Below are 27,851 nucleotides of genomic sequence, written 5' to 3'. Positions count from 1 at the left end.
CACAAGGTGCACCTTGGGAGTCTGACCCACCATGTGCAGATGGACGCCGTCCGTAGCTCACTTCTTATCTGAACCTGCTCTTGGCACCTCCAATACTGCAGCCTCCACTGGGCGACCTCGCCCACTGCCCAGTGCAGCCTCCCTTTGCCTGGCATGCTTCAGCCTGCTCCTGGTCACCGTTGGCACTGCCGCTGGGGCCTGTCCTCCTGGGATAGGGCATGAACCCCTCCAAGTGTTGGCGAGTGGCATCAACTGTTCGTGGACGTTGGAAAGACACACACGCAGTTATAACCACCTAGAAGGCGACGTCCGACTACGGCGACTTTACTCCGCCAATAAATTCTTCCTCTGCATTGACAGAACAGGCAAGGTGGACGGCACTCGGCGGAAAAACTACGCAGACAGTAAGTAGCTGGTACAGCAGTAATGCTTCTAAGTTGTGCGTGTCAAATGACTAAAAGTCGTCAGGATGCCCTATGATGTTCTCACATTTTATTGCTTTTATGACTGGACTTTCGTATCTCTTTACCTTTACAGCCGTTCACAGGAATACCCTGTGATTATATCACTGCTGAGCTATTTGTGTTGTGTTTTGAGCTTGGTAGAGGCGTTGCTATGTAAGAAGGGAATACCCTAGTGTGGATTTATGCTCCTCACGGGACAGCCGGCACGAGAGAGCCGACCTGAAGAGAGACATTGAGCATCAGTTGGCTTTTGCTAACTGAGCTTGGGAAAAGAAGCTTCGTTGGGGATTAACTTGTCAAAGCTGTGATGAGAGTGGATCATTCTAAGCAGCAGGTGTACATGGAAACACAGTCCCTCGACAAATGCAAATACCGATTCAGCTGTATTTCTCACAGTGTGACTAGTCTTGTGTCATAACTGCAGGCTGTAGTTTCAGTGAGTTCTGTGAGAAAGTTTCAATTTAAAGTCAAGGCTTTGGGCATTCTTTAATTTAACTACATTACATGCACCTTCTGATTGATTGAAATAGGTAACCGTTTGGTAAAGTCTGTCGCCTGTAGATCATGTGTTGCTCGGGGAGACCTGAGATTAGTTTTTTTTTTTTATAGGAGCAGCCACGTCGTTTCAGCGAATCAAACAACGAGCGTCTTTCACATGCCTGACCAGGTCAAATGAGCAGACCTTGGTCATGATATGACCTCTTTCTCCATTAGTCACAGGCTGCCTGACCGACTGGATAGCCCTTAGAGACGTGTATGCCTTTGACAGTATATTTATGTTTTTGGTTGTTAATGCCTTTTTACACAAGTGAGTGAGTCACAGTTTTTCCATACTACTACTGGGTGCATGAGCAGCTGCAGTTTCCAGCTAATATTTTGTTGTCACTGTTTCAATAAACTCCAAGCTGCAGACTGGTGGCTATTGTTAACTTGTCAAGATGTGTCACCTGGCAGAGCCTGGTTGATATTTAGGTGAGCTGAATTATTAAATTTTAATTTATTTCCTCAAATTAGTGTTAGCATATGTCAGTTACTATAATAAAATATGACTCCCAAGCTCTAGCATTTATTCTGGAAGAATGGTTGTAATACAGAACTGGCAAGAGATGAGAGTTTTCAAAAATCAAGCTTTTTCCTGCCATAGTTGTGTCATTAATGTATCTGGCCCTATGAGTCCCTTTAAAATTAATTCCCTCATACACTTCAGCCATCATCCTCTCATTTTCTTTGGTGGAAAGAACGATTCCTTCTCTGCTCACACGGAGTGAGGGTGTGTGCCTGCACCATGAGCCGAGCAAAGCACCAAACCAGTGGTCATGTAGACCTTGAGGTCAGTCTGTGATTGTGGCTCACAACACATCAGATTTGCTTAAAATCCATGTTCAGGTCTCCCTTTGTTTTTCTGTGAAGCTGCTGTTAGTGCCAAAAAAAAGAAAAATAATTAATTGCGCCTACACAAGATCTTGCTCCTCATCCAATGGCCATTCTGTGGACCAGAGCAGTGGCGGAGCAAGATGGAAGTTGATAATGACAGCTTCTCGCAGTAAAAATACATTTGCTTTTAAGATTTTCATTCAATTTCACCTGAAAATAAAAAAGTTTAATTATGCATATATGCTCAGGACAACCCACACAGATACACACAATGTTTGAGACAAAGTGCTGTTTTGGCTTACATCACTTGTATAGCTCTCCCCCCGTTCCACCGTCTGAGCTCAGGGTTATCCTGTGCCTATGCCGCCTTTACAAATCCTGCCCAGCAGTCTGGCCGACCCCTCCTCTGTCCCCTGTTTTGCCCTTACACTCTTGTCGACACAGCAACATTGCTCCGACAGCTCTGCCTGTTACACCCAGGCCCAGGGCCTCACATACGCCTCCACTCAATTTTTCCAGACCCAACTCCCTCTCAGGTGCAAAAACAGTTGGAATTAGTCGACAGACTCCCTGCTAATTAAGGCTGGAAAATATTGTATCAATCTCAGTGAAGCAGGGGCATTGAACAGCCGAAGGAAGAGGCAAGACAGGGAAAAGACTTAGCATGTAAGATTGAGAAGAAGAGCAAGTTGGAAAAGGTTGAAGGGAGACATTGCAATTTCTTTTTTTCCTTTTACCTGCTGAGTATTTCAGCTCAGCCTTGCATGTAAAGCTAGTATACGGAAGTCATTAGAATACCATACCAGATTTTATTAACAGACTGATAAGAGATTAAATGAACTTTGAGTGATCAGCAACAGGGCATGACACTCAGGGCAGCCTGTGTGTATCAGTTGCAGCCCCAGTGTTCACAGAAGAATGTCTTTTCTTGAGCACACACAATGCAATGCAGAAATATATACAAAAATACAATCCAACACACAGAAACACTTCAGTTTCAGGTGTCCGTCCCGGAAATTTGACAACAGATTTCAGTAAGTTGTAAGCAGACATAGGACCTCTACTACATTTGTTAATAAAACCAGAGAGATAGAAATCAATGCAATAAAAGGCTCAGCTTATCAAACCCCACTCTCTAAATATAGACATAACCCGATAAACGAACGCTCTAAATATAACTTGCCGAAATAGCTGCAGGAAATTGAAGAGCAGCATGTTGAGGCACAGAAGTGGAAGGTTTTTTCAAAAATGTTTTTCTTTTGACCTATGGCAACGCAGTGAAAGATGGAGGGGAAAAAACACACCCAAATGTTTACGAAAGCTCCGGAGGCAGGTACACATCATATCCTGTCCCGGGTCATCGGTCACTGCCTGCTAATTAGACAGCTGTGCGGGCACGCCCAGCAACCGTTTCATGATCAATCGCAACAGCAAATCGCAAAGCGTGGTGTATTATGGAATATTGAAGAAGAAAGAAAGAAAACACTCGGTCTATGTAGTCAGATTCAATCAATATATTTAGGCTGATGGAAATTTGACCTTTTAATTAAAAAACTATTTTCTGTTTCCTGTCATCTTTACGTTTTGTTCACAATTTCGTATTATTTCTTTTGGCAAACCACACTGAATTTAAATTTGGGTGTGTGTACTTGAAGGCATCAGACATTTGTATAGTCTCCAGGTAGTGACAACCCATTCGCTCTTGAAAATAAGGTCACGTCACAACACCGCTTGAATCGCAGAAGTCGCTGCAGCCAGAGCAGCCGTGTTACCTTTACAGCCAGGGCGTGTTGGGTTTTCCCTTGGTGTACATCTTGCTGTATGTCGTGAGACTGTTCCTGGTTCCTGAATGTATTTGACTTGGCTGGGGCTCAGGGGAAGAAAGTCTTCCACCCCATTGAAGTATGGTGTGGAATTTATTCAAACTTGTTTGAGGCAGGGGAAACTGTCACTCACCAAAGAGAATCTGACTCAAATTTTAAAATCGGAAAAGACAGGACGAGTGAGCAGACAGATGACGAAATTCACCTGTGAGCTTTGACTATAGTTAAACAGCAGTGATGGAAATATTACCAACAGCACAACAGCATTCAAATGAAGATGATGGAGATGAAAGTGAGCTTTAATCACATTATCTATTTCACCACATCAAATGCAGCAGCCTGGCCAGCCTTATATTCTGATTCTGATGCTGTAGATAGGAACCTCCAGAAATGATGCTCCAGACTGTCTTTTACAGTTACAGTACCTAAAAAGCACAAAAAAAGCACACAAAAAAACAAATAAATAAAACTCTGGAGGTGGCCACAGTAATGTCTTTCCAAGTTAGCTGTGTGCTCATTTGTAAGCAAGCATGTTGGAGCAGAGTGGAGCGTCAGAGTCGGAAGCTTGAGGGACCACTCTTGCAATATTGGATGAGTTCAGTTCCAGAACTTGTCAAATTCATTGTGTTTATACAGAATGGTGAGGAGGAAAAAATGAAGGCCAGTCTCACCTTGAGCAGACATATTCTCTGGCATTGTGAAAGGGCCTGCTTATGAACCTACTGGAAATTATCAGCTGACTGGTGCAACCTTATATTGCTTTACACAGGATGTTCCAGCTCACCGATTGGCAACCAGGAACGTTACTGTCATTGTTAGTGAAGATTTTCTTTTACAAAAATGTTCAGCAACAAAGAACACGCAAATAAAGACAGTAGATTTATACACAACTCAACTCACAAGGTTTTAATCAAGCCCTTAAGTCCATCAATGAAGAATCAGCAAATATGTCATGTAGATAAATACACTTCAAAAAAACTTTGCCTATATGATAAACAGTGCAACTATCCTAGACAAATAAAAGTGTTTAAATCAAATGGCTAATATATTTGTAGTTGAATTTTAGGGCGATTTATTTTCACAGACAATCATTACAATCACCGAAGCCTCAGACAGATCGCCAACAAGTGCCCTCAGAGTTTAGTAGAATATCACAGCAACATCAAATATGTGAAATGGAATGTGCTTGAATTGGGCCAGAAATGTTTTGGGGCACTGTAGTTACAATTCAAACGTCTTTATTTATTGTCATTGTATTCTGATTTGATTTTGATTTGATATTGCAATTTACAGACAATGGCGCTCACCAGCCAAAGCGTCCGCCATTTAAAAAGGCTCAAAACAGTCTATTCGCTCTTGGCTATCCTCTATCCTCAGCATGACTCACCTTTTAATTCTGGTGGAGCCCAGATGGTGTCGTGCAAAACTGGATCAACAGCAAGAGGGCTGGAGGGAGTAAAGAAGGAAGCACCTGGCCTACGGAAGTGCTTTGGTGTTTTAATTCGGGAGACTAGTCATGTTAATGAGGTTCGCAGAACGGCAGGGGTGTGCTCTGTTCAGTATTGAGGTGGAAATTAAAGGCTAGAGCTTTGCTGGAGTGTTTCCCATTGCTCATTAGGCATTATGTAAGGTTTCCTCTGGGTCGTCTCAACAGAGGAGGGTTTCGTGGACATTTTGAATGCCAACAAGAATCCCACGAATCACATATTTATCCTCCGTCCCCCCCCCTTCATTAAAGACAGCACATGGCCCAAGTCTGTGGGAGACATGAAAATCCACACTTTGACATGTGTGTGAAGGGACTGAAAGTTAAATAAAACATCATTAACACATACAAATGTGTATTAAAGCTTTCTCTCAAACACACATGGGCACACACACACTCTTGTCCCGAGAACATTGCAGGAGAGGAGTGTCAGTGTCACCCTAATTAATCGAGCATCCCTGGTTTCTGCCATTGGGGTTTGATATCATGAATGGGCTCCAGAAATGTAGCAATTAGTAGCTAACAACCTTTAGCTATCTGGCTGAGGATCCTCTTTGTGATTTGCTCGGTTCATCAGCAGGTTTATGCAGCCTGACTTTGGCTCCAGCTTCCAAATCCGTCAGTGTCCCACAACTCTGTATGGAGCCAGATATTAAAAGGTTTCATGAAACGTGTTTATACCATCGTTCTATTAAGCGTCTTATAAGAAGAATACGACGGCCTACAAGGGCCAGTGCATCGATTTCTTAATATCTAAAAGAATAGTGTGAAAATCTGAAACTGAATTTTGCTAATAGAATATTAAAAAAGATGGACCATATAAAAACCTCTATCTAAAATGCATTTCCTCAATGATGTAAGTGTTTTTTGTATCATTACAGTGAGCTACAATCTACAATCACAATAGCACGGAAATACAAACACATTAGCACAGTTGTAATTATGGCGTCCTCTTTTGGAAATGTGTAAATTGAGTATTCATTAGATCAGATTGGCACAATCGGCTGGCTGGTGTTCTCACGCAGCACCACGTTTGAAATCATTCACCTTAGTAAATTCTTGCTAAGGAGCCGCTGTCACTTAAATCTTGGACCTTACACATATACACCACATATTGAGTCAGGGGAGACCAGGCTTGCCTCACCCTTAGGTAGACCAAGATTGCTCAAACTGAGCCAGATCGTGTCTTGGAAGGAGTTTAACCACTGGCCCAGGAATAAAGAGGCTGAAAGAGAACCTCTGTTGTAGAGGGGGGAAATGACACAACTTGGCATCCCTAAATACACCTATGGCTGAATGGATAATGTTACAGAAGTGTAAAGGTATTTGAATTTAACCTAAAATCACAAAGAGTCAAACCAGGAAGTAATGACAGCAATGTAATGCACTTGTTGCCCTCCCTGACTGATTTGTCCCAGATCATAAAGGAGGCAGTAAAATAAAGCACCTCTGCATTTCTCATAGGTAACACCCAGGTAAGTCTGGGGCTCCTTACCCAGAGACAACACAACTCTGGATGTTAGTATAGACCTTAAACAATTTCTCTCCCTTTGCCACAAACAGCTTGTACATTCAAGCAACAGCCATCAATCTGTGTGGCTAAATATTGACTTAATGTCAAGCAATTAAGTCATAAAAATCTAGATTACCGCTCATCATGGCCACGTGGAATTTACTGGAAAACTGATTCATCATGACACTTCTGTGGGGATACAGTGCTTCATCGCATTGAGAATCAAATCTGGAAACTACATTTTTTACAATCATTAACTTTGCCTTGCGGCTGATAGTGTGCTGCACAAAAGAAAGCCTTTGATGATCCAATGTTTCTTTTCATGCATGCACTATAGCGTGCATTTCTGAGTGAGTCAAATCTTTTTAAAGCCACTTCCATGCACGCTTCTCCTTTGTGGAACTGTGGTCTCTGCCCAACTTTCATGCTAAATGGTTTAGTATTGAGCTATGACACAGAATAAATGAAAACGTTCAGCTACAGATGAGACCAGATTAAACATTTAACAGGAATTAACTAACTGTGCAGAATTTCAGAATAAAGCGCATGAAAAACTTTTCACCACAATCGAAACAGGAACTAACCAATGAACTGACAAAACACTGCTGCCATTAATATATTCATGCTGTTAGCTCAGCTGAGAGCCACCCGATAGTATGAGAGCATGGATATGATTCATTGTTATTCTGTTATCATCATCATCATCACACATAATTTATGTCTTTAGAGTGAGACCAGCATGCACTCCATAGAGAAAGAATATTTGGATATACACCGGGTACATTCTGTTACACTGATCACAATAAGGAAATGGAGACCATGTGGATCAAGAGCTGAACGGGAACAAAATATACCAATCTCACATTTTAAATACGAAAACAAAAACACCGTTCATTGCCTTTGATGTAGATGCCCAGGTTTTGGGGGAAAAAAATAGAAAGATTTTGCTAATGATTTGAAGTCTGAGGCAGACATATCCCTGTCTGGACTGAATAACTAGGGTGCAAATGCATTTCCTGAAAGTTGGATAATTAATGCAAATGTGGAAGGCTAAAAACAGTGAGAGTGCACGTCTGTGCATACCAACAGGGTGAGACCATGCAGCGTCTTTTCTGAACTTCATTACACACATCCACTCGATCCTGCTTTGTATCTCTAAATGAACACAAGCAGGATGTTAGTATCGTGTCAGGACCCTTTGAATGGTGTGTACATTTATAATGCATGTGCCTGTGTTTATACTCGTGCCATTGTGGGAGCATAAAGTGGACCCTAAACTGAAAAAGATGTGCGTTTCCTTTTCTCAATGGCTAATATGAACCAGACCTTACCTTGTTCTCAATTGGAACGTATGCATGTGTGTGCTTGCACGCGCACAGACATGTGCGAGTGTGTGTGTGCACATGGGTGTTTTCCCTGTCTGGAAGGCCATGCTCCTCATTAAAACACAGAGGGTGGCACAAAACATTGCAGCGATATGGTTGTAGGACGGCACGGTCTATTTTTTAATGATTCATGCAGAAAATGTTGTCGTTATTCACTAAAAATTTAATAAATGACGTAGCCTCCGTTTATTATACTGTGTGCAGTTACTCTTTGTGTTGTTGAAAAAAAGCAATGTGTGTGATAAAATCAAAGCTAATCCAAATCATTCTGATTTAAAATCTTTCATATGCATGCGTCAATATAACAATACCATTAATGTCTCTGTGTGCAGGATTTAAATGAATTCATTAACCAAACCGCTGACTTGGGGTCCGTTTACATGACAATGGATCTACCATGAAATTATGATTCATTTGCTGACAAGACAACAATGTTCTAGGGACCCAAAAAGGAAATCTTCCAGACTCCAGAGTGTAATCCTTTGAGAAGTTCAAATGTGCTATGCAAACTGTAACTCACCTTAAAACATCAACATAGACCCACCTCTTGCATGGCTATTCAATTCCCAGCCCAACACAATACCTAATACACTGGCAAGAACAACAACACAAACAATGTTGGACAACCTTTTAAGGTCAAAATCTCTCTGGAGTGATGAAACGCCTTTCGGATCTGAAAAAGTCTACCTGAGGTTGCTTTCAGAATCTGGAGTTAACAAGCTGTTGTGATGAAAGATGCAAAGGACAACACAAAATGGGTTGCTTACGCCGGGACTGGTTAAATTGTGTTGTGAACACAAAAGACAAGATAATGCACCACATGGCAACGCAAACACCATTCTCTGTCGGCAATGTTTTGGAGAAAATTTGGGGTATTGACCAAATGGGGAAGCCGTCAGAGGCGAATGGTACAGTGTTACTACAGCTCACAATAAAGGCTTTCAGACAGGAAGAACCTGTCTCATATGATGAATTTTATTTGCCTCATTTCTTTGCACAGGAGCATATAGTGTTTCCTGCTGCGTCTCAACTAACTTCTGCCTCTCATTTTATCTGTACCCTTTTTCTTCTTATTCAGCATATATATTTATGTAAGCATATCCATCACTCTCATTCTCTCATTTCTTTTTCTTCTATCTGTCTCCGCCCGCTCACCATATGACCATCTATCTCACCCACTGTGTCCTTTTCCCCTTGTCCTCCCCTGCAGTGGATAGAATTGGGGTCAGGGACCTATGGCCAGTGGAGCAAGTGACAGCTCAGACAGGATCCTGATTTCACTCGTGTGCCTTCTGTCACCTCCATGCATGCCCGTCTCATTTTAATAATGTAAATATGGGGCAGGCTCCGGCCAGAGAGAATATTCTGTGTCTGGTTGCTCATTCACTGGAACCGCTGCACACCTGAGCCACACATCCACATACTCCCTGTATAGTTGACAGCGTTCTCCAAACTAACTCTGTCTTTGGTGTGTTTTCAGAATGCAACTGGATTTTCAGTGTGCAGCATGTGCGATTGGAAGTTGTACTGCATTTATTTATATGAAGTTTACATTCGGTAGTCTCAGAGGAGACAGCGATTAAAGCGTGTTCAAAATTCCAGATTTCAGTCAAGCTCTGAAAACAGTTGATCCTACATTTCCCACAATGCAAGTGAATCATGTATGTGATTGGATCTGTGTAGAGTTTGGCACCAAGGGTCCAGGGAACATGAAGGTAGGAAATAGTAAGCAACGCATTTCTCATGCTTGAGTTTCCACTCAGGATGGACAGACACAAACCAGCCACAGATGCACACATGCAATCTTACAGCAATTTAGTGGCACAGGGGAATGACCTCAGCCTAATGTGGATCCCGCCATCACAGCCACCCTGCCCCCCGGTACAAAAGGGCAGGAAACAGCAGAAGTCGTAAGTCACGAAGCTCTCGGCAGGCCGATCTGTTTGTAGCTATCTGTGAAGCCTTTGATAGGCTCCTGTTCGCTTGTTATAGATGTGATGCATGATTTGGAAGCAATCTACCTTCCTTGATTAAAGAAAAGGCCTCCTGGTTGGTATGACTGTGGCCCCTCACTACCACACAGGTTCAGAGGAGCATGCCGTGGGCCTCATTAACCTTTTCACCTCTGCTATCCCTGAGCCTCATAACACCAGCCCTCCATCCCACCACTGACCAATTTCCTCAGGTTGTCCTCTTGTGTTACCTTTTCTGGCTGGCTTGTAAATTTTGGGTTTGATCAGCAGAGGGGTTTCCTTTCTTTGATTTGGCATCCTGGAGATCCCTGCCCATCTGATTGATTTTCCATTGCAAACAAATCCCAGTTTAGCATGCCAGAGGAAGTTAGATGTGCTGTGGTATAACTACTATGGAACGCATGCTGACAGGACATGCTAGTACACGAATCACAGTTTGATGGGGAGTGTGTGTGAGCGCGTGTGTGTGCGCATGTGTAAAAAGAAAAAACCTCGACTACCACAATCTTTGATCTGCAAAACTGGAGAAAACAATGTAGCTTTGTTGACTTTTTTTTATAACACTCCATTCTTTGAACTAATATTCAGCACGCATGGGTATCCCTTATAAGCAGTGAGATTGTTCCAACACAACTGCCGTTCCACAGACTGGCATGCACAAATCCAGATGTGCATGGAGATTCTGGAGTATTGGGCCAATCTGTCTGGGGATAAATCAGGCAGACTAATCTGTCCTGTGAGGGGATGGAGGGTAATTGGTCACATTTGACCCCCTGCCTTGTGGACTGTGGGAACGCTGGCTTTATCTAGCAGCGGTAATTGGCTAATGAAACACTTCCGCAACTCCAGTTGGGACTGGGTGAGGCATGAGTGTGTGCATGAGTGTGAGTGTACATGGCAAGGCATGCATGTGTGGGTGAGTGTGTTTGTATTCTACAGAAAATAGCAGGATGCGGAAATCCCTGTAGCCATCTCCACCACGTTATCGACAGCATCAATCGAATGATGCCTGCGGCATACCGATACATTGACAGAAAACACATTAATGGCTGCGTGGTTGTAATTAAAATAAAACTTTAGGTAAGTAGAAATAGTTAGCGTAATTCAAATTAAATCTTTGGCCCAAGGCAGGGTTTTTTGCAGGTCATACACTGATGGTGTAGTGAGGAATAAGTGTTTTGCAGCATCATGTTCTCCAAATGTTGATTGATAAGAGACAGCCCACTGCTTTATTCTATTAAAATCTAATGTTTTATAGTTGTGTAATGTGATCATTTACGTCGGTCAAGTAATGCCACATCAATCGAAAAACAAGAAAGCCAGGTTGGGGCAAATGAATCGTGGGGCTGGGTGGGGTTGGGAGGGAGGGTGCCAAGAAAAAAAGGCTAAAGTTACGGTGGTGAGACAATGTCTATTAGGTCCCATCAAGTGAGCCATTCATAGATGCAGGCCTACCCGTTTGTGGAGCCAGGAAGACACTCCGAAAGAGTGGGGCCCATGGTGGCCTCGTCTTTTTGTCCCAGGCTGACCCCTGCTCTCCCGGCTGGCCTCTGCGCCCCTCACCTGGCCTGTCCCAGCGCAATGGTAACAGGATACCTGTAATTTGCTCTAATGGCCTTTGAAAGACCTGGTTGAGCTAATCCCTGGAGTACTTCTCCCAGAAGCATCGTATGAAAGGGTGGGGGTAAAAGGGCCGAGTGCGAGTCCTGAAAGAGAACCAGCCTCTAGATTGCATGTGAGAGAATGTCACCCCTTGCGGTCAGGGCTGGGGCCGAGGAGGCGCAGGAGTCAGCTTTCAGCAGATCACCACCATGCAACTTGTTCACAGGCTCAAAAAAACGTTGAGCCTGTGCTGGTAGAGAAGAAGATTATCTCTGGTTTACACCTCCCTTTGTGATTTAGTCTGGCAGGGGGAGCCAGCGTAAAACCGGCCTGTTAACTTGGAGAGTGCCCTTCAAATTGTTCCCAAATGTTTCTTGTTATTTCTATTTATTATGTATAATTCGAGTAGTAATTAATGCCCTTATGATAGTTCTTCATCATTAACATTTCATAACACTAGTAAAATAGACAGGCATGCTCTGATTCTGTAGAGCTATAAAAGAAATGGCTAAAGATACTGTACTTGTGACTTGGGAAGTGAATGTGATGAGGCGGCCACGGCGATGGATGGGATGCACCATACACTGCGCTATCAGGTGTTATAACGGAGACAAAATAATGGCACAGATCCTGTGAAAGCGCTTGTAGGTGCCCATTAAAAATGAAGGTGTATTTTATGAGATGTTCTCATGTGTGTCTGAGGGTCACAGCGATATTAGTAGCAGTCAGATGCAGCCCACAGACTGGGAATAGAAGGACAACAAATAAAATCATCATATCGGTCTCATCTTTTACTCTCATCCCTCCAGAGATTTACTTGGAATGTGGGAACAGCAAGTGATATGTGAGCAGGGTAGAATAGCCCTCTGATGGTCCTTTCTCTCCTTTCTTCCTGTCTTTTTTATTCATTGCAGTTAGGTTGTCTTCCCCCCCCCCCCCCCCCCCCGATAGGGTGGCCCACATGCAAGGGAATGTATTGCAGAAACACACACACACACACAGAGAGAGGAGTCTTGCCCCATCCGACTTCCTCAAATCATCAGGGACGTTGCACACAGTCATACTTAAGAGACATCAAACATACACACAATGTGTACAGAAGGATTAAGATAGTGACAGCATGTTTACATCTGTGAAAAATCAAGAGTGTAAAAAAAGAAAAAAGAAAGGTTTGCAAACACACTCCTGTGCCTTATTTCCCTTTTCTCTCATGTTATGCAACTTGTAATTTTTGTTTGAAGAATTCTTAACTCCCGGAGTAAGGAAGTCGGATTTCATTTCAGGAACAGAATATGAACTCAGGAACGCGTTAGTTGTACTGCTGGCTTGAATGTGTCGCCTCATGTTTCATCTTTTTCATTTGTAAATCTGAGAACAAATATCTGACATATACACAAAAAAACACAACATGCAGTTACATGAGTCTCAGCCTTTCATAGCATTATATATATATTTAATGCTATATATACACAGTATATAGTGGTGTTTTGGTGGTGCTATTTAACCTTCAAACATGGTGCGTATTATCGCATCCACAGAGTTCAGTGTTGGTCTCATCTGACCAGTCTATATTCTCACAGTATTTCACAGGCTTGTCTAAATGTTGTGCATCAAAATTTAAAGGACCTTTGACAAGTTTGTTCTTCAGCAATGGAGTCTTGCGTGGTGAGCGTGCATACTTTGGCTATTGAGTGCATTACTTGTTTATTTGAAACAGTTGTACGAGCTAATTCCAGGTCTCCACAAGTGGTCCTCAGCACTTGGACAACTCTTCTGATATTTCTATTAACTCATCTGTTAGAAATCTTGCAAGGAGCACCTGGTAAGTGGCGCGTTGATGATGAAATAATTTCTTTTCACTTTTGGCTTATGGAACCTTCAGTGCTCACTGGAACATTCAAAAACTGATAAATCATTCTGTAACCTATGGCATCAGTTTGTTTTGCAACAATAAGGTTGCAAAATTCTTGAGCGCGCTCTTTGCATCTATCAAACATGAGACGTTTCTTGCATGACACATTGGCAGTGAGACACCTTTTTATAGGCCGTCATTTGGAACTGAACCAGCTGATATTAATTTACACTGACAAGGGGCAGGATTGCTTTCTAATTACTAATAGATTTCAGATGGTGTCTTTGCCATTCATGCATTTTTGCACCTCAATTTCTTCATCTGTTGAATACATTTTTCCCTGTGTCATTTCATTTTATTGTCCATAACTGAATTTATGGACATCTAAGGTTAGATTTCTTTGAATGTAAGGTTTGCATGGGCTGTTACTGACATCTGGTGAAAATGTCATGTCAATAGCACCTGTAGACTGAGTTACTGCCGCCCCATATAGATATTGGATGAATAAATTATTCCAGTTCTACATGGGTGAGCTAGATTTCCAGGGACACGGTGCAGACAAGTCAGTGAAAGGAATAAGAGGAGGGTGGACAATGACAGGAAAGGAGAGAAAGGGAGACCAATAAGGTAGAACAGAGGAGAGGTAAGATACAGAAAAACAGAAGGGGAAGAAGAGAATGTCAGTTTATATAATGGGAAGGTGCTTTCAGAATAAACGTTCTATTCCTGTCCAGAACTGGTTTCTCTATTCTCTATCATTTATATTTTGAGCCTGATCAAATAAATCGATTACCTACCTACCTACTTTTAATGAGAGGCAAATCATGAGAAAACCCCAATTTTAAGTTAACCAATATAAATATGATCATCCTTTATAGGAGTAAAGCTTTGAAGATGATAAAACAGTTTCCCATTCACATCAATGAAATGAGAGCTCTTTTTTTTCAAAAACTGAACTAGTTTTCATAGCTATAATAGCAATTTAATTGCTAAGCTTGACATAAAAAAAAAAAGACGAGATCATAATTATTCCAGCTTCTATATTTGGTTGTGTTAAAATGATGGTACAGCAACAAAAATATTTAATAGGCTAGAACTGCAATACTAGTTCTATAGGTATTGTGATTTGTTATGTGATATAAAAGTACAATGGAGAACTAATTTATAATGTCACATAGGACAAAAAGAAATCATTGTAATAAACCAAACAGCTATGTCGCAGTAAGTACTTTGACTTTTAAAGGCAGATTTTGAATTTGTGCTGTGACATAACCCACATGGATGTGGCCAAAGGAACTTGTGAAGCAGTGTGCTCTGCAGTGTTGATTGGTGTTCTTTGGTGTAGAAATGTGTTATGTGGGTTTAGCAACATTTTGCTGTGATGTGTTGCATTGATGTGAAGCCAAGCCACCGGCTGAGTTTACATTGGTTCCTGGTCCAGTCCATCGGGTTGCAGTGCACCAAAAACATCTGTTCCACAACGCTGTTGATGTTTTGAAATACAAGTATGCTTAAAAAGTAGGCAGCTGACCACCGAGTTGGAGCAGTCTGCTGCGCTGACATTATGTTGGCAAAGACCCAGCGCAAGTACTTGTCAAATGCTGGTTGCTGTGTGCAGGCTCAAGGAGAAGACATGCAGCTGCTGCACCTGTGTGCATACTGCTAGGCCATACAGGTGTAGGAGCGAGAATGGCATGATGCAACTGTGGAAGAATGGGAAAATATGTCATAAACTTGTCTTTTTTTAAGTCAACAATTCTTTTTTATTCAGGTTTATAAGACAATCAGTATACTTTACTTTACTGGAGGGAATACTCAGTCACGTGCTGGCCACTCTTACTAGTCACATAGTACTCTATAATTTATGAGCTTCTCGACATGACACTGCTCTGCCATTTTTGAATAGTATTTTGACATTTCATCAAATTCGACTCAGTTTGAAGTATCTATCAAAAAAGTCATGTGACAGTGGAGGTAGAACATTGGTCATCCTCTCAGTGCACTGACGCACTACTTGGCCTTGATTTTTCAGTTATCACACGGCAAAGCCCGTGATCAAATTTTTTTGTGGATCAATATTGTGCTGTTAGGACATAAAAAATGACCTCTGACCCAAATCAATGTTATACTGTAGCTTCATGGAATATTAAATGAAAGGGCAATGTGCAGACAGTGTTTGTGTTTCTTTGGCAGCAGATAGAACTGGCTCAAAGACAGATTTTTTGCATGCACTTAAATTGTACAAATGTGGTTTAAATGGTAGCATATTTAGAAAAATCACATACAAAAACTCAAGGTACTGGTTTGCTCCACTCCTGATATGTGGTCTTTCATGTTGCAGCCCACTGTTACCATAATCTCTGTTTACTTTGCTTGTCATTGTTGTCTCAACGCCATCACGCCAATGTTAATGCAGTCATGGTATTATGTTTAGCTGTACTCACAGAGAGTTGTGGGGACAGTGAATAAAGAGCCCTCTTACCGTGAAGAAACACCCACACAGTAAAATAATGATTTTATTATGGAGCGAGGGCTGGAAAAGATAAACTCATTGAACTGGGTTTGTATCTGTGCATTCCAAGAGAACCGTTGACTCTGCCCTATCGCTGGCCAAGCCCTGTGTTCACTGGAATATTAGTAAATTTTGCATTTAAGAAAGTTGAAATTGCTGCATACAGTGCTGCTAATTCCATGAAGGGGGTTAGCTGTCTTTATTTATTTATTTTTACACCTGAAGGTTTTCTAAGCTGTGTCCATCAAGAGTTGCATTAAACATATCTGTGCAGCGCTACACATCTTCATGTGTAATTGAGCAAGTTTAATAAGGATAGAAAGTTGGATTGATGAATCTCTAGAAACAATTGATTGTTATTTTGTGTACATTCAAGGGTTAATGTCTGACTTCCGTATCGCACCACCTGTGATGGCCTCCACCAGAGTCTCTGTTCTCATGGTAATTGTTCAAGGTGTTTAAAGCAATAGTGAGTGATGCAGCCTTTGTCTGTGCTGATGCACACAGACGGCTGCTTCGCCCAGTACCAGACCCTCCAAGGGGGTCACAGCAGATCAAAGGTGCTGGTCACAGCCATTAGGCCCGGCAGCCCAGACCCAACATGAAAAGCTTGTATTTTGAAAAGAATGGCAGAAGGGAAAAAAACCAACAGGGCCCTCGTCGTTTAAAAAGCAAGCAAACTGTGAAATAATTGAAAAGGTATGTCAATCAAGGGCAGGAGCACAGCGGGAATACCAAGATTCCCAGGCTTTGCTCTGGTCGAGCACTGAGCCATGGAGGGCTGCTCAAGGGGGCAACACAAGATATTAAAGACCTGGGGAAAGGGACAAAAAGAAGATGGAAGGAACGGAGTAGGGAAATCTCTTTGACCCACTCTCCCTTTGCTCAGTCTTTTGCTTTTCTGCTTTAAATTTGTGCTGAAAAGAACCATTTTGCCAGAGCCCCATTCAAAATGATTGGTCATTAATAAGATCTTCTCTAGCTCTTCACCTCTCAGGTGAGTAACAAAGAGTTATTGGGGTGAGGGGAGGGCAGCTGCCAGTGGAAGCGCCTGCCCCCGCCACCAAAACCCCCAATCTTATAACCAGCACCTTCACCCTGTACCCGGTCCCTCCTCCACCCCCCATACCATGAGTCTGACAAAAGGGAACCCCGTGAGAGTTTCGCTCTCTTTCCTTTCTGCCCCTTTTTTTTTCAAAGTCAGAAAAGGCTTGAATGATCTGACGATGGGCTAACGTCCAAAAATGGGGGATAGAAAGAAAAGAAAGAGTAAAAAAAAAAAAAGACTGGGCAAAAGACTTTTTCTATGCTTTTAAAAATCCCATAGAGGAGAAATAAATGGCAAATACACAGTTGACTAGACATGTATAGTGCAGGATTTGCTTGTAATGGCAGCTTGAGCTTATTGACAGTCTCAGCCAAAACATGTCAAAGGTTAAGAGATCTTGCCAATTGCAAGTGGGAAGCCAAAAGTACCCTTTTCATTGGCTCAATAGTTGATCAGTTGATACTTGCTCAGCAGAACATGGAGCAGGAGTGACCTTCAAGTTCCAAAGCGAACAAATAGCTCATTTGGCGCCATTGTTTCTCACGTCTTATAATTGTGATGCTAATCAAATCCTTTGATACAAAAAAATCACCAGTATGCTTTCATTTTCTCTAAATATTTTCAGCTATCACCCTTGAGTAATTGTATTCTTAAAAACTAAACATTCCTGCCATCTTTAAATACATTATATTTGCACCTTGCATTGGATTTGTTCAACTTAGATTTAAGTATGATTGCAGGGAGCAGAAAATTGTAATTATCCAGCTGTGACACAATTGTATTTTTCAGAATCTTCCAGAACTGTCATTATTGAAATCACTGGACAGTATAAACAGGCTGCATTATTCCAGTAATTAAGATCTTTGGATTTCAGCAGTGAGACAATCCCTGTAAGTGGTTGAAATACCTTGCTGCTATTTCCGAGGCTTTGAACACAATGGAGTGATTTTTCAAAGGGGCTTCTCTGCGTTAAATGGATCTAACTAGTGTTTATAAATGTGTGGTCAAACATCCAAAGCCCGACTGACCCTGCAGGACAATGTGCAATCCCCGTGTCATGTCCTCAGATGTTATACCTGCTGATGACTGCACCAGTATGTCTGAATAAGATTACATTTGTGGAGGGAGACGAAATGTAAGCTGAACTAAAGACCTATAGCTGCATATATTGATTAGTAGATGCATAGTTTTTATGTCAAAATATTTTGAATGAATTGCACGAGTCAAATTATTGTCAACAATGTTTGCTTCATAAAAATGTGTGCAGCATGTGCAAATGAACAATGTTAGCCCACATGACATGTTCATCATCTAAGTCTAAGAGACAGAAGCTAGCTCGCAGCTTGTTCCTCAGAGTCTTTGCCCACGGGATCGTTTGCCTACAGGCCTCCAAGGGCAGACTTGAATCCTATCAAACAAAGTAGTGCTGATTTAATAAGAACAAGTAAATCAGATAAGGAATATTCACAGCATGTATCGTTCGCTGTCTTTTAAAAGTCTTTAGTCAGGAGTTGGAACATTCACTGATAGTGAAATTGAGGAAAATTAATGAAATCATAAATTCTGTGTTGTTTTTGTACAGGTACCATCAATTACATAAATATTTGACACTGACAGTCCACTTTATTGGTCACACTACAAAGGTTCCAGGGGTGTTTTTACAGCTCACGTCTGATGTGGTGCAGTATCTCAGATGTGACAAGCATCCTTCCAACACACCTACTGTGCTTGGAACTCAAACCAGCAAATAATGCCTGTTACTGCTGGCACCACTTTCAGGCACCAGCGGTTTTCATTGGCCTGGACTAATCCCCCATAAATACTTGCAGTGCTCGAATCACCAGCCGGGCCTCAGCTAATTGCTTACGAGTCCCTCGCACGCTCCAGGTGCCACCATCGTACACTGTGTTTGGAAACACAGCTTGTAAAAAGGGGGGGCTGCCATCACAGTGTTAATGTTTCCTCAGAGGATCAGAGGCAATGCAAGAATGATAGGGGTGCAGCTGGGCTGATACCTGGACGGGCCCGACTGAAGCATCCTTCCCTGCAGCTGTGGAGAGCGGAGAGTTTCATTTACATGTCTCTGTCAGAGAAGAAAGACTCTCAACAGGAGTTTGTATTTGTTTACCTTCCTCGGCTTGTGTTTCTTCCTTTTTTTACTCTTTGTACTTCTTTGTGTCCATTCCTAAAGTAGATGATCTCACTTGGTAAGCACGACTGGTGATGTTGGGAAAAAAAAAAAGTTCAAGACAGTTGCCTGTTGAGAAAGATGGGGGCAGCAGATGTGTGTTTTCAGAGGGCGCGTTATTATATTAGCGGCTGTCCTGTGCGGAGGAGTTCAGACATTTTTTATATTAATTTTTAATTTTATATAGGCGATCATGCTGTTGAATATGTGCATTTCGATACTAAAGGGTGGAACAGTATTTTAAACATGTCATTTGTACACTAAATCTGTTATTGGTTACTGTAATTATTGATTTCCTCCTTTACTCAAACTCACTATCTGCTAACTAATAATAGCTGCTTTTTAGACACCATCCTTCTACAACGATTATGATAGTTTCAATTAGAACCCACCCAGGATTTGTAAAGTACTTGTGTGGGACCTTTCCCTAAACCTAACTGATGAACAGATTTATTTTTCTATATATCTGATTAATCAGATTTGCCAGACTAGAGAATGCTCCAATGTGCTCTAGAGGAGATATTTTATGACATATTTTAACATTTAATTTAGAGGACTTGCTTGTGTATAAGGCAAACTTTGAATATATCCTTTAATATCAGACTTAAAACAAAATGTAAATCATTATTTAATAAAAAATTCCTATAATAATATTCAAATCATTCAAGTGTTATTCTGGATTTGCAAAAATAATGAATGTTTTTTTTTCCTTCCACTATTGTTTAATTAGTGAGACTATTCAGGCACAAGACTTGCTGTTGTGCTGAAGCAGCCGGAGGCTTGTCAGTTGGATAGCCTGAGGCCAACTGCGATTTTATGAATACTGTACTTCATTTCCTCCCAGCTTTGGGTCACCCTGACCTTCAGCACCATGATCTGATGTTATGATTACAACATTTTCCCACAGTCAACAACCTTTTTACACTAATATCCAGCTGTGCCTTTGAACAACAACATATAATGTCTTCCTCTCACAGAGTAGAGATGTTCAGGTGTAAAAAAAGAAGTTTTGTTTTCTGTCTTGATCAGATAACAAACCACATCAAGGTCCCTTTGAAGGTGGAAGAGGGACATAAGTCACCCAAAAAAGAACTGCATCTCCAGCAATTAGCTGCTATTCAGCACCCTGTGGTAATCCCTCAGCTCATCTCCAAAACATTTCACTGTGGCAGCCATTACAATTGGTGGGTGCCTTTATCATTGTCTGCAGACAAAAGCCAGATCAAGGGTGAGCCACATGGGATCTGTTTGCAACCATTGCCCAGGGGAAACAATTAGCACAGGCTTGCCAACTTTGTCAAGGGGTGAAGTGAGGTGGAGAGGTGGCTTAAGTGGGCTGAAGACACAGGTTTTATGCCCAGCAGTAAACACACAGTCCATCTGATCATCAGGATGGAGTGTCACTTCTACAGTCAGGGCCGTTTCGTCTAGGATCGGACATTGTGTTTGTGTGTTCTAATTTGATGTGTTCAGAATATGGTCTAATGTCTCATTGTGTGTGTGTGTGTGTGTGTGTGTGTGTGTGTGCTTGCTTGGCTCTTTTTCTCTCTCCCCAGAGAACATGACTGTCTGGTATCCTAATCGCTAATGATAGAGCGGCTTTTGATGGGAAACTCCCAAAGCTAGATGGTTCTAACCCAGACTTTTGTCCCCCCCCTTTATTTTCCAGGCCTGATGGAAATCCGATCCGTCAGTGTGGGAGTTGTTGCCATCAAATCTGTCAGCACCGGGCTGTACTTAGCTATGTCCAAGAAAGGCACGCTCTTTGGATCGGTGCGTATACAACCTGGAAACATTGTTCTTGGAGGTCAAGATGGGAGGGCATTCAGGGGGAGGAGGGTGGTGAGGGTATTCGGTCTCAGATGGGTGCCAATCCAAACATGTTTGATTCTGTTGAAGTGAAGGTAAAGCGCTGGAATCTTCTGCTGGAAAAGTCCAAAAAAGGTCAAAGTTATACAATCAATCATGGCTGCACACCTGGGCCGTAGTTGTTGATACCTGCAGCTTGACTTGGCTTGTTCCACTGTCAAAATAGATAGCAGGGGGGGGGGGGGGGGGACAGAAACCATCCAGCAATGACAAAGAGCCAGCTGGGATCTGCTAAAACTCTCTGCATACCATCTTCATATGTCGTTTCACACAGGAAGTACTCATAAGTAATCCCCCCCCCCCCCCCCCCCCTTGTTAGGTCAACCACACATCAGACCTGTCTGGCTCATGCATTTGCATCTTGGAAATAGAGAAATCAGAGACACGATTCAGCAGCAGTGCCTTCAAGAGTAAACATGACAAACCTGAAGGCCCTGAGACTTTCCCAATCTGAAGCATCTCGTAATAACAAAATGGCAGGTGAATCATGGCAGGCTCAGACTATCCTGATCACAGACATGGCCTCATCACAGCAGCGTGATAACAATCAGGAAAAGGGAATGCCACGGAATCTTTTGTCACTACAATATCTTTCAAGACTTTCCGACTTCCCTCCCTAACGTCTCTGTCTTCTTCTGGTCACAGGTGAAATACAACCCCAGCTGCAAGTTCAAGGAGCGCATTGAAGAAAATGGCTACAACACTTACTCCTCCCTCCGCTGGAAGCACGGCGGCAGGCAGATGTTTGTTTCCCTGAACGGCCGGGGGAAGCCACGGCGAGGTCACAAGGCCCGACGGAGGCACCCGTCTACTCACTTCCTGCCCATGCTTCCGTCCTAGCTGCCCAAATCCGAACTCTGACCAGCACCCTGCTGGCTCACCTGCCCCCCTCACACTAGTGTTTGTCTAGCCGTGACGGCGATCTTTATTTTTATTATTCCATCCTGCTGTCATATAAATGTACATTTGTTGAAGTTTGTAACATTTGTAGAGTTAGTGTAATAAGTACTTTTAAGTTATTGTCTCAATTCTCAATCTAATGATGCTCAATAATGTAGTAGGATTATTCCGTCATCAGGCATCTGTGTGAGTCTGAACGTCATGGGAAGCGATGTTGGACTGACGGGAATCAAAAAGGGACAGAAAGGCTTGGAAAAAACTAAATACGGTCATTGTTTTGCTTTTTTGTCTATTTTAGATGCTCAGGTAAATCAGATCAGAAGCACCTGGTACAGCAAAAATATATTTATCTAATCTGTAATAAAGTACAAGTGGAATTATTTGGAAGAACAATCAGGACTATAGTCACCATTGAGCACACTGAGGTTCCACTTAATGCAGAATAAAGTGTAAGTCTAATATGCCAATGTATGTTTTAACATAAAACGGCATTTCATTCAACTATAACCAGAGCGAGCATTTTGCCTGCAAAGTGGAAAATGTGACAAATACATGTATTTGTCTTAATTCGAGTACTTTCAGGCTAGATAATAATATTAAAATATGAAACATATTTTGCCACCACAAAGTGAACATAAAGTAACAGGGGCTTAATATAATTTAAGCGGCAATGGAATGCAACATAACAAATCCAAATAACTAATGCAAAACCTGGAACATTGGGCTTGTTGGCTTTAGTATTTATAAAATGCTGGATAGGAAGGACTCTGCTAAAAATGTAAAATGTTCACTGTTGTGTGTGATATACTGACACCAATGCAACCGAACTGTGCATCCGAAAATCTGTACTGACTCAAACACATTGATAAATATACTGCCCTGCTTTTAAGTAGACCAATATAACTACTGGGATCATATGCTGGATATTCCGACATGACCTAATCTAATAGATTATAAATCCGTGTCAGCTAGTCAATCATCCTTGGTTCCACTGAGAAATGGTAATGTGTTTTCTGTGTTGCATTACAGCAGATGTCACTAGCAGAAACTTCATACATTATACACAGTAGTTTATGTAGTTAATTACATACTGCCTCTCTGTCAAGTCTCGCTAACATTTTCTCAAAGCTGTTGCTAATAGAACATTTAATATATTCAAAGCATATTGTACTCTTTAACTGTTTGAAATGGGTGTTCATTATTATTATTGTTGACTTTTTGTGTTGGATTGTAGTCATACTCTTTAAAACGTAAGGGGGAAAAGGTAATCGTATCCAAGTCCTTATTCAGCTAAGTTAGTATCATATTACTTCTGGACACTGGTACATTTGTGATCCACACGTCATAAAGAGCTTTTATCTACAGGCCTGTAATAGGAGTCTGCATGTAAGGTCAAAGTCTCAGAGCAAACTGTCTTTAGTTTCATTTTGTCAAAGCAAAATCAAGTGCCTTGGTCCATGCTGAATTTGGGAAACCTCAATAAAAATGTTGGAAAATCACACATCGTGGCACATTCCTGGAATGACGCATGGTAAAAAATGAAAAAAATAAAAAAACATTGTGCATAAAAACAGAATTTTAACCTCGCGTTGTGCGTGTCACTGAGTGTTAAGTGTTAACATCTCCATTAGTGCTCACTGACTCGATCCCCCTCCTCATCATAATCATGACAAAACTCCCAGCAGGAGAGGCGTTGATGTGGAGGACCTCCCCGTGTCTGATGAAAGGTCTACGGTTATGAACTTTGCCATCGAGCGTTAAGGTCATTTACACACAGAAGAGCCCTCCAGTGGCGGTGGAGGAGGCCGCTTGGCCTTTTCAGTCAACTGAAAGGAGAGTTGGGTCTGAATAGTGGCTGTTCGGGGTGAATAAAGGCCAGCTTTTCAGCCTGTCATAATGCGAGATTACTGTGACGGGGTATATGTTTGGTCAGAATGGTGTGAAGTCAGACTGTAGATCACATCCAAAGGCCTGTGTAGCACACATACTGTATCGCTACAACGGATCTGGCAGTACTGTTGTCTTATAGATGTCTTTGTCCTTAGTTGCGAATCCTTAAGAGAATGTATACATTCAATAAAGCCATCTTACCAATGGTGCTAAATCTCATTAGTTAAAACGTGTAGCATTAATTCAGCACACAAACTACTATAAAACATAATTTTATGTTATTTTGTACAAACTAACAACTTCTCCATGTTTTCCTAAACTCACTCGGCTCCTTTAAAATTCTAAAAGTTTAAAATTTAGTTGTATTTCTCATTGATAAAACGTGAGATAAAGACATTGCTGACATAACTGTAGAACGCAGATTATTTATTTCAGCAACACTTCTAGATGTTACTAAATCCTACTCTGGACCTTCATGTGTTATTACTATGTTGTAAACAATTGTTTTATGTCTCTGAACATCACCACCCATAGCAAAGACACTTCTGCCTCTTGCTTCTTTTGACTGGACTCTTTGTCAGTGTGTCTTCCACCTTTTCTCCTCTTCCTTTCTATTCTCCTCTTTTAAGCACCCAAGAATCTCCCCTTTCTTGGCTGAGGGTGGTGCGATTGGCCGTTGATGCCAGTTCAAGGGACACCGAATGGGGGGGCTGTAATTATCATTGCTCCACCACTGTCCTGTCAGTGTGCTAGCCAGCAAAAGAAGTGGGATCCTTTTGGAAGTTTCAATCAAAAGCTTTGGCCTTTGATTGTGAGACTAAAAGAAAAACCCTAAACGCCGCAAAATCAACGAGGCATGTCCCAAAGAGAGCAGCGGAGAATGGAGAAATGACAGCCATCCAGAAGACATCCTCAGCTCCTCCCCTGCCATGACGTTTTGATGTTGGAGACACGGGGTGTCTGGGCTATGTTTGATATGATCAGTGTAAGCAAATGACTTGTTCAATAATCTTGCAAAAAGATAGAACCCCGTCCGATAGAACCTGCTAGGCTGCAGCGCAGTTTCTGCAAAGGCCTCTTCACAAGCAAACGTCACATGAACACATCCATGGAGACATTACTCTGAATATATTCTGTTACACCTAAATGAAGATGGATTTACAGGCAAAGATACTTTCAGTCTTCAAAATATATTTGCAGCGGAGTGACAGAAAAAAATATATATAATAGAAGCACATTTTTAAGGCCTTAGCCAAAATCTACAAGGGCACAAGTCATGCTGCTTCAGCGACAACAAACCACAGCCTCCGGAACCTTCCAAACCCTGTGTGGTCATTTTCTCTCAGTGGCTGAAAAGAACTGTGGTGGGTGGGAAAGAAAAAAAGCACCTCGCCGCTCATAATACCAATCTTATGTATGTAGATGAAAACGGCAGGGATGGGAGGGGTTCGGGGTGGCCGATGGACTAAGGCACGATTTTAAAGCGCTTATTGAATTGCCATTACAGCTCCTGAGACTAATTGTGGCTGTTGTGTGTCTCTCGGTGGCCTACGGGGCTCTGGAGTGGCCCTGTATGCTCTAACTCAGTGGGGTTTTCAAACCGAGTGGCCCTGAAAGAGAACAGGACCACCGTAGATCAATGGCAAACCTTTCACTCTTTCACAAGCCCTTGCTAATCCTTCTCATTTGTCTGCCATTTGTTGAGGCATATTCACAGCTGGCTGAATTTAGGATTAGGCCTTGTTTTGTTACAAAAACAGCCCAAGTTAGAATGCCGAATAGATGAGCTAAAGGGTGGATGACAAACGAGTGTGCATGTGTTTTTGCGAGCATGTGTGCATGTGTGTGTCCGTGGCATGCACCATGTACATGAACAAATTCACGACTTCAGCGACTTAGGATTTTGTCTGAATTCTCATTTCAGTGATAGGCGGTGCACAAAAGAACAGTCATGTCTTTATACTGGACTGCTGCAAGGGTTTCAAGTTTTGACTTTACATTTTCAACCTTCAAAACAAAAAATAACTACATTTTGTGTGTGTTTGTGGTGGAATTTATGACATGAATTGTCAATAAAAGGATGCAAGTCAGCAGAAATAAATGGATATGGGTGGTGCAAAGTGATGGGAAATTGGAGCTCGTGTGCTATGTCTCCTTTTGACAATAAATAAATACATCATAAGAGAGAGGAGTATCCTGAACAAACTGATTCATCACAGTAAAATACCTGCAAAGGAAACTCTATTTCATGAAATTGCAATGACTCTCTTCAAAGCCTGGAGTTTGGCCCCATTGTGCTCTGTCTGGTCCTGAGGGTGTGCTTGGACAGTCTTGGCAGCCTGTATCACAGCCATCCGACTGAGGCCATCTCATCACTGAGTGGATTAGCATTCATGTCTGAAGCCACTTACTTGACATTAAAAAGAGCTGTTGAGTGGCATATGCACTGCGTTTCCCCTAAAGCCCTGCCATGCCATGCCGCGCCGCAGGTATGTGGTGCCGACCATCCAAAACCCCATGTCAAGCATTCCCTGGATGCCTGCAGTCGCGCCAGACACCAGGAGACGAGGTTTGAAGCAACGGATAGCGGGATGATTGTGTATTTTTGTTTGAATGACAGGAAAGGCAATATACTTAAACATGTGCATATAAGACGTAGTGAGGAAAACACAAGAACAAGAAAGTTGTCTGCCGAATGTCGATAATTTGTCAAATGATGCTATTATGACTGCATTGCATTATTACTTTACGTCCACACTTATATATTGTCATATAAAAGCCCATAACTTTTTCTACTTACTTGAACATTCTGCATTTTAGGTATAATGAGTAGAAAGAGGCCTATGGAAACAATGACAAGTGTTGCAAGTTGCAGCTGGAATCTGTTTCCTTCGGCTCACTATGGATGCAATGCTTCATACTTAAAACAGCCATCAAGAAATCTTTATTTTGCTTCATCTACTTGTGATGCTGTGATAAGGCTCTTTTTTTTTCATGCCGACAGTGTTGCTTCTCAGGGTCACAGGAGATTAAACTTGTTTGCACACGTCCTTCAGAGACATCCATCAAATATCAGTCAAGATAGCCGAGGTAAGAGCTTGGCTGCTCCTTCTAAACTACCAAAAGATTACAATAATGTACCGCTCAAAATGTGAGAAGCCAAAAAAAAAGTATGAACAAAAGCTATTGAAAAAATCTAAAGGGATACAGGTAATCTCCTATATATATTTTAGCCACCTGAAGGAGACCAGCCATGTTGGCCCATGTCCCAGTCAGCATCATGAGGTTGATGTTGGCTGTGAGATACTGGAAAAGGCAGAATTCATTTTAAGTTTTACGTGCCCCTCCTTCATGCCAATGAAACCAGACAGACTCTGTGTTTTGTCACTGCATGCATGAATTAGTTTTTTTTTTTCAACACTTCATTTTTCAACTTCATGGATTAACAGGTGGACAGCCTTCCTCAAAAGCAAAAGGTCAAAATCTGCTTTCTTTTTCCTCTAAGAAGGTTTGTAATATTGGCTAAAACAAGTGGGTTGTTTCCGAGTCTTGTAAATATAAGTTTCCTCTGTCACGGTCTGTCTTCGTGTCCCCGGGATAAAGAACTCAGCACTGGCTGGAAAATGTACGGGACGTCTTAAAAACAAACTGTATATACTGTAATGTTGATTTTATTCTTTACCATAGACACACATCGAGACAGATTGTGGAACAATAACAGTGACATTTAGGCCAAAATCATTTTCGAAGGGCAGCCGCCTCGACACAAGCTGTTGGAGTTAGACTGCAGACAAAAGTCAGAGGCCAACTTTACATCCATGGTTGACACATTCTAGATGGATTATTGCTCCAACAATTAGTGTTATTTTATAAAGAATCTCAGGGAACAAGCTTGGAGATGTCCCATGTTTTATTTGTACTAGAATGACCTGCTTACTCTTTGGATTAAAATGTGGGACTTTCACAGGCCGC

The 27,851-nt window shown here is 41.9% G+C and overlaps 1 protein-coding gene across 1 annotated transcript; it reads left to right on the top strand.

Annotated features, from left to right (window-relative positions):
* Positions 1 to 31: 31 nt before the first annotated feature.
* On the top strand, positions 32 to 21,929 carry fgf22 (fibroblast growth factor 22). Its single transcript, XM_068743493.1, has 3 exons — positions 32 to 404; positions 20,890 to 20,993; positions 21,735 to 21,929. Exons 1-3 carry the CDS (start codon positions 32 to 34, stop codon positions 21,927 to 21,929), a joined length of 672 nt encoding a protein of 223 aa, XP_068599594.1.
* Positions 21,930 to 27,851: the final 5,922 nt, after the last annotated feature.

The sequence above is a fragment of the Brachionichthys hirsutus genome, chromosome 9 (assembly GCF_040956055.1).
Source record: "Brachionichthys hirsutus isolate HB-005 chromosome 9, CSIRO-AGI_Bhir_v1, whole genome shotgun sequence".
Classification (NCBI taxonomy): Eukaryota; Metazoa; Chordata; class Actinopteri; order Lophiiformes; family Brachionichthyidae; genus Brachionichthys; species Brachionichthys hirsutus.
The sequence above is the reverse complement of the archived record's forward strand: the minus strand, read 5'-3'. Positions and strand labels throughout refer to the sequence as shown.

What these genes read in the sequence shown, in the direction of transcription:
- fgf22 (XM_068743493.1), top strand. Translation starts at nt 32, where the DNA reads ATGTGCAGATGGACGCCGTCCGTAGCTCACTTCTTATCTGAACCTGCT. An exon ending in GCGGAAAAACTACGCAGACA is followed by an intron (nt 405 to 20,889) that starts GTAAGTAGCTGG and finishes TTTATTTTCCAG; the next exon opens with GCCTGATGGAAATCCGATCC. An exon ending in AAGGCACGCTCTTTGGATCG is followed by an intron (nt 20,994 to 21,734) that starts GTGCGTATACAA and finishes TTCTGGTCACAG; the next exon opens with GTGAAATACAACCCCAGCTG.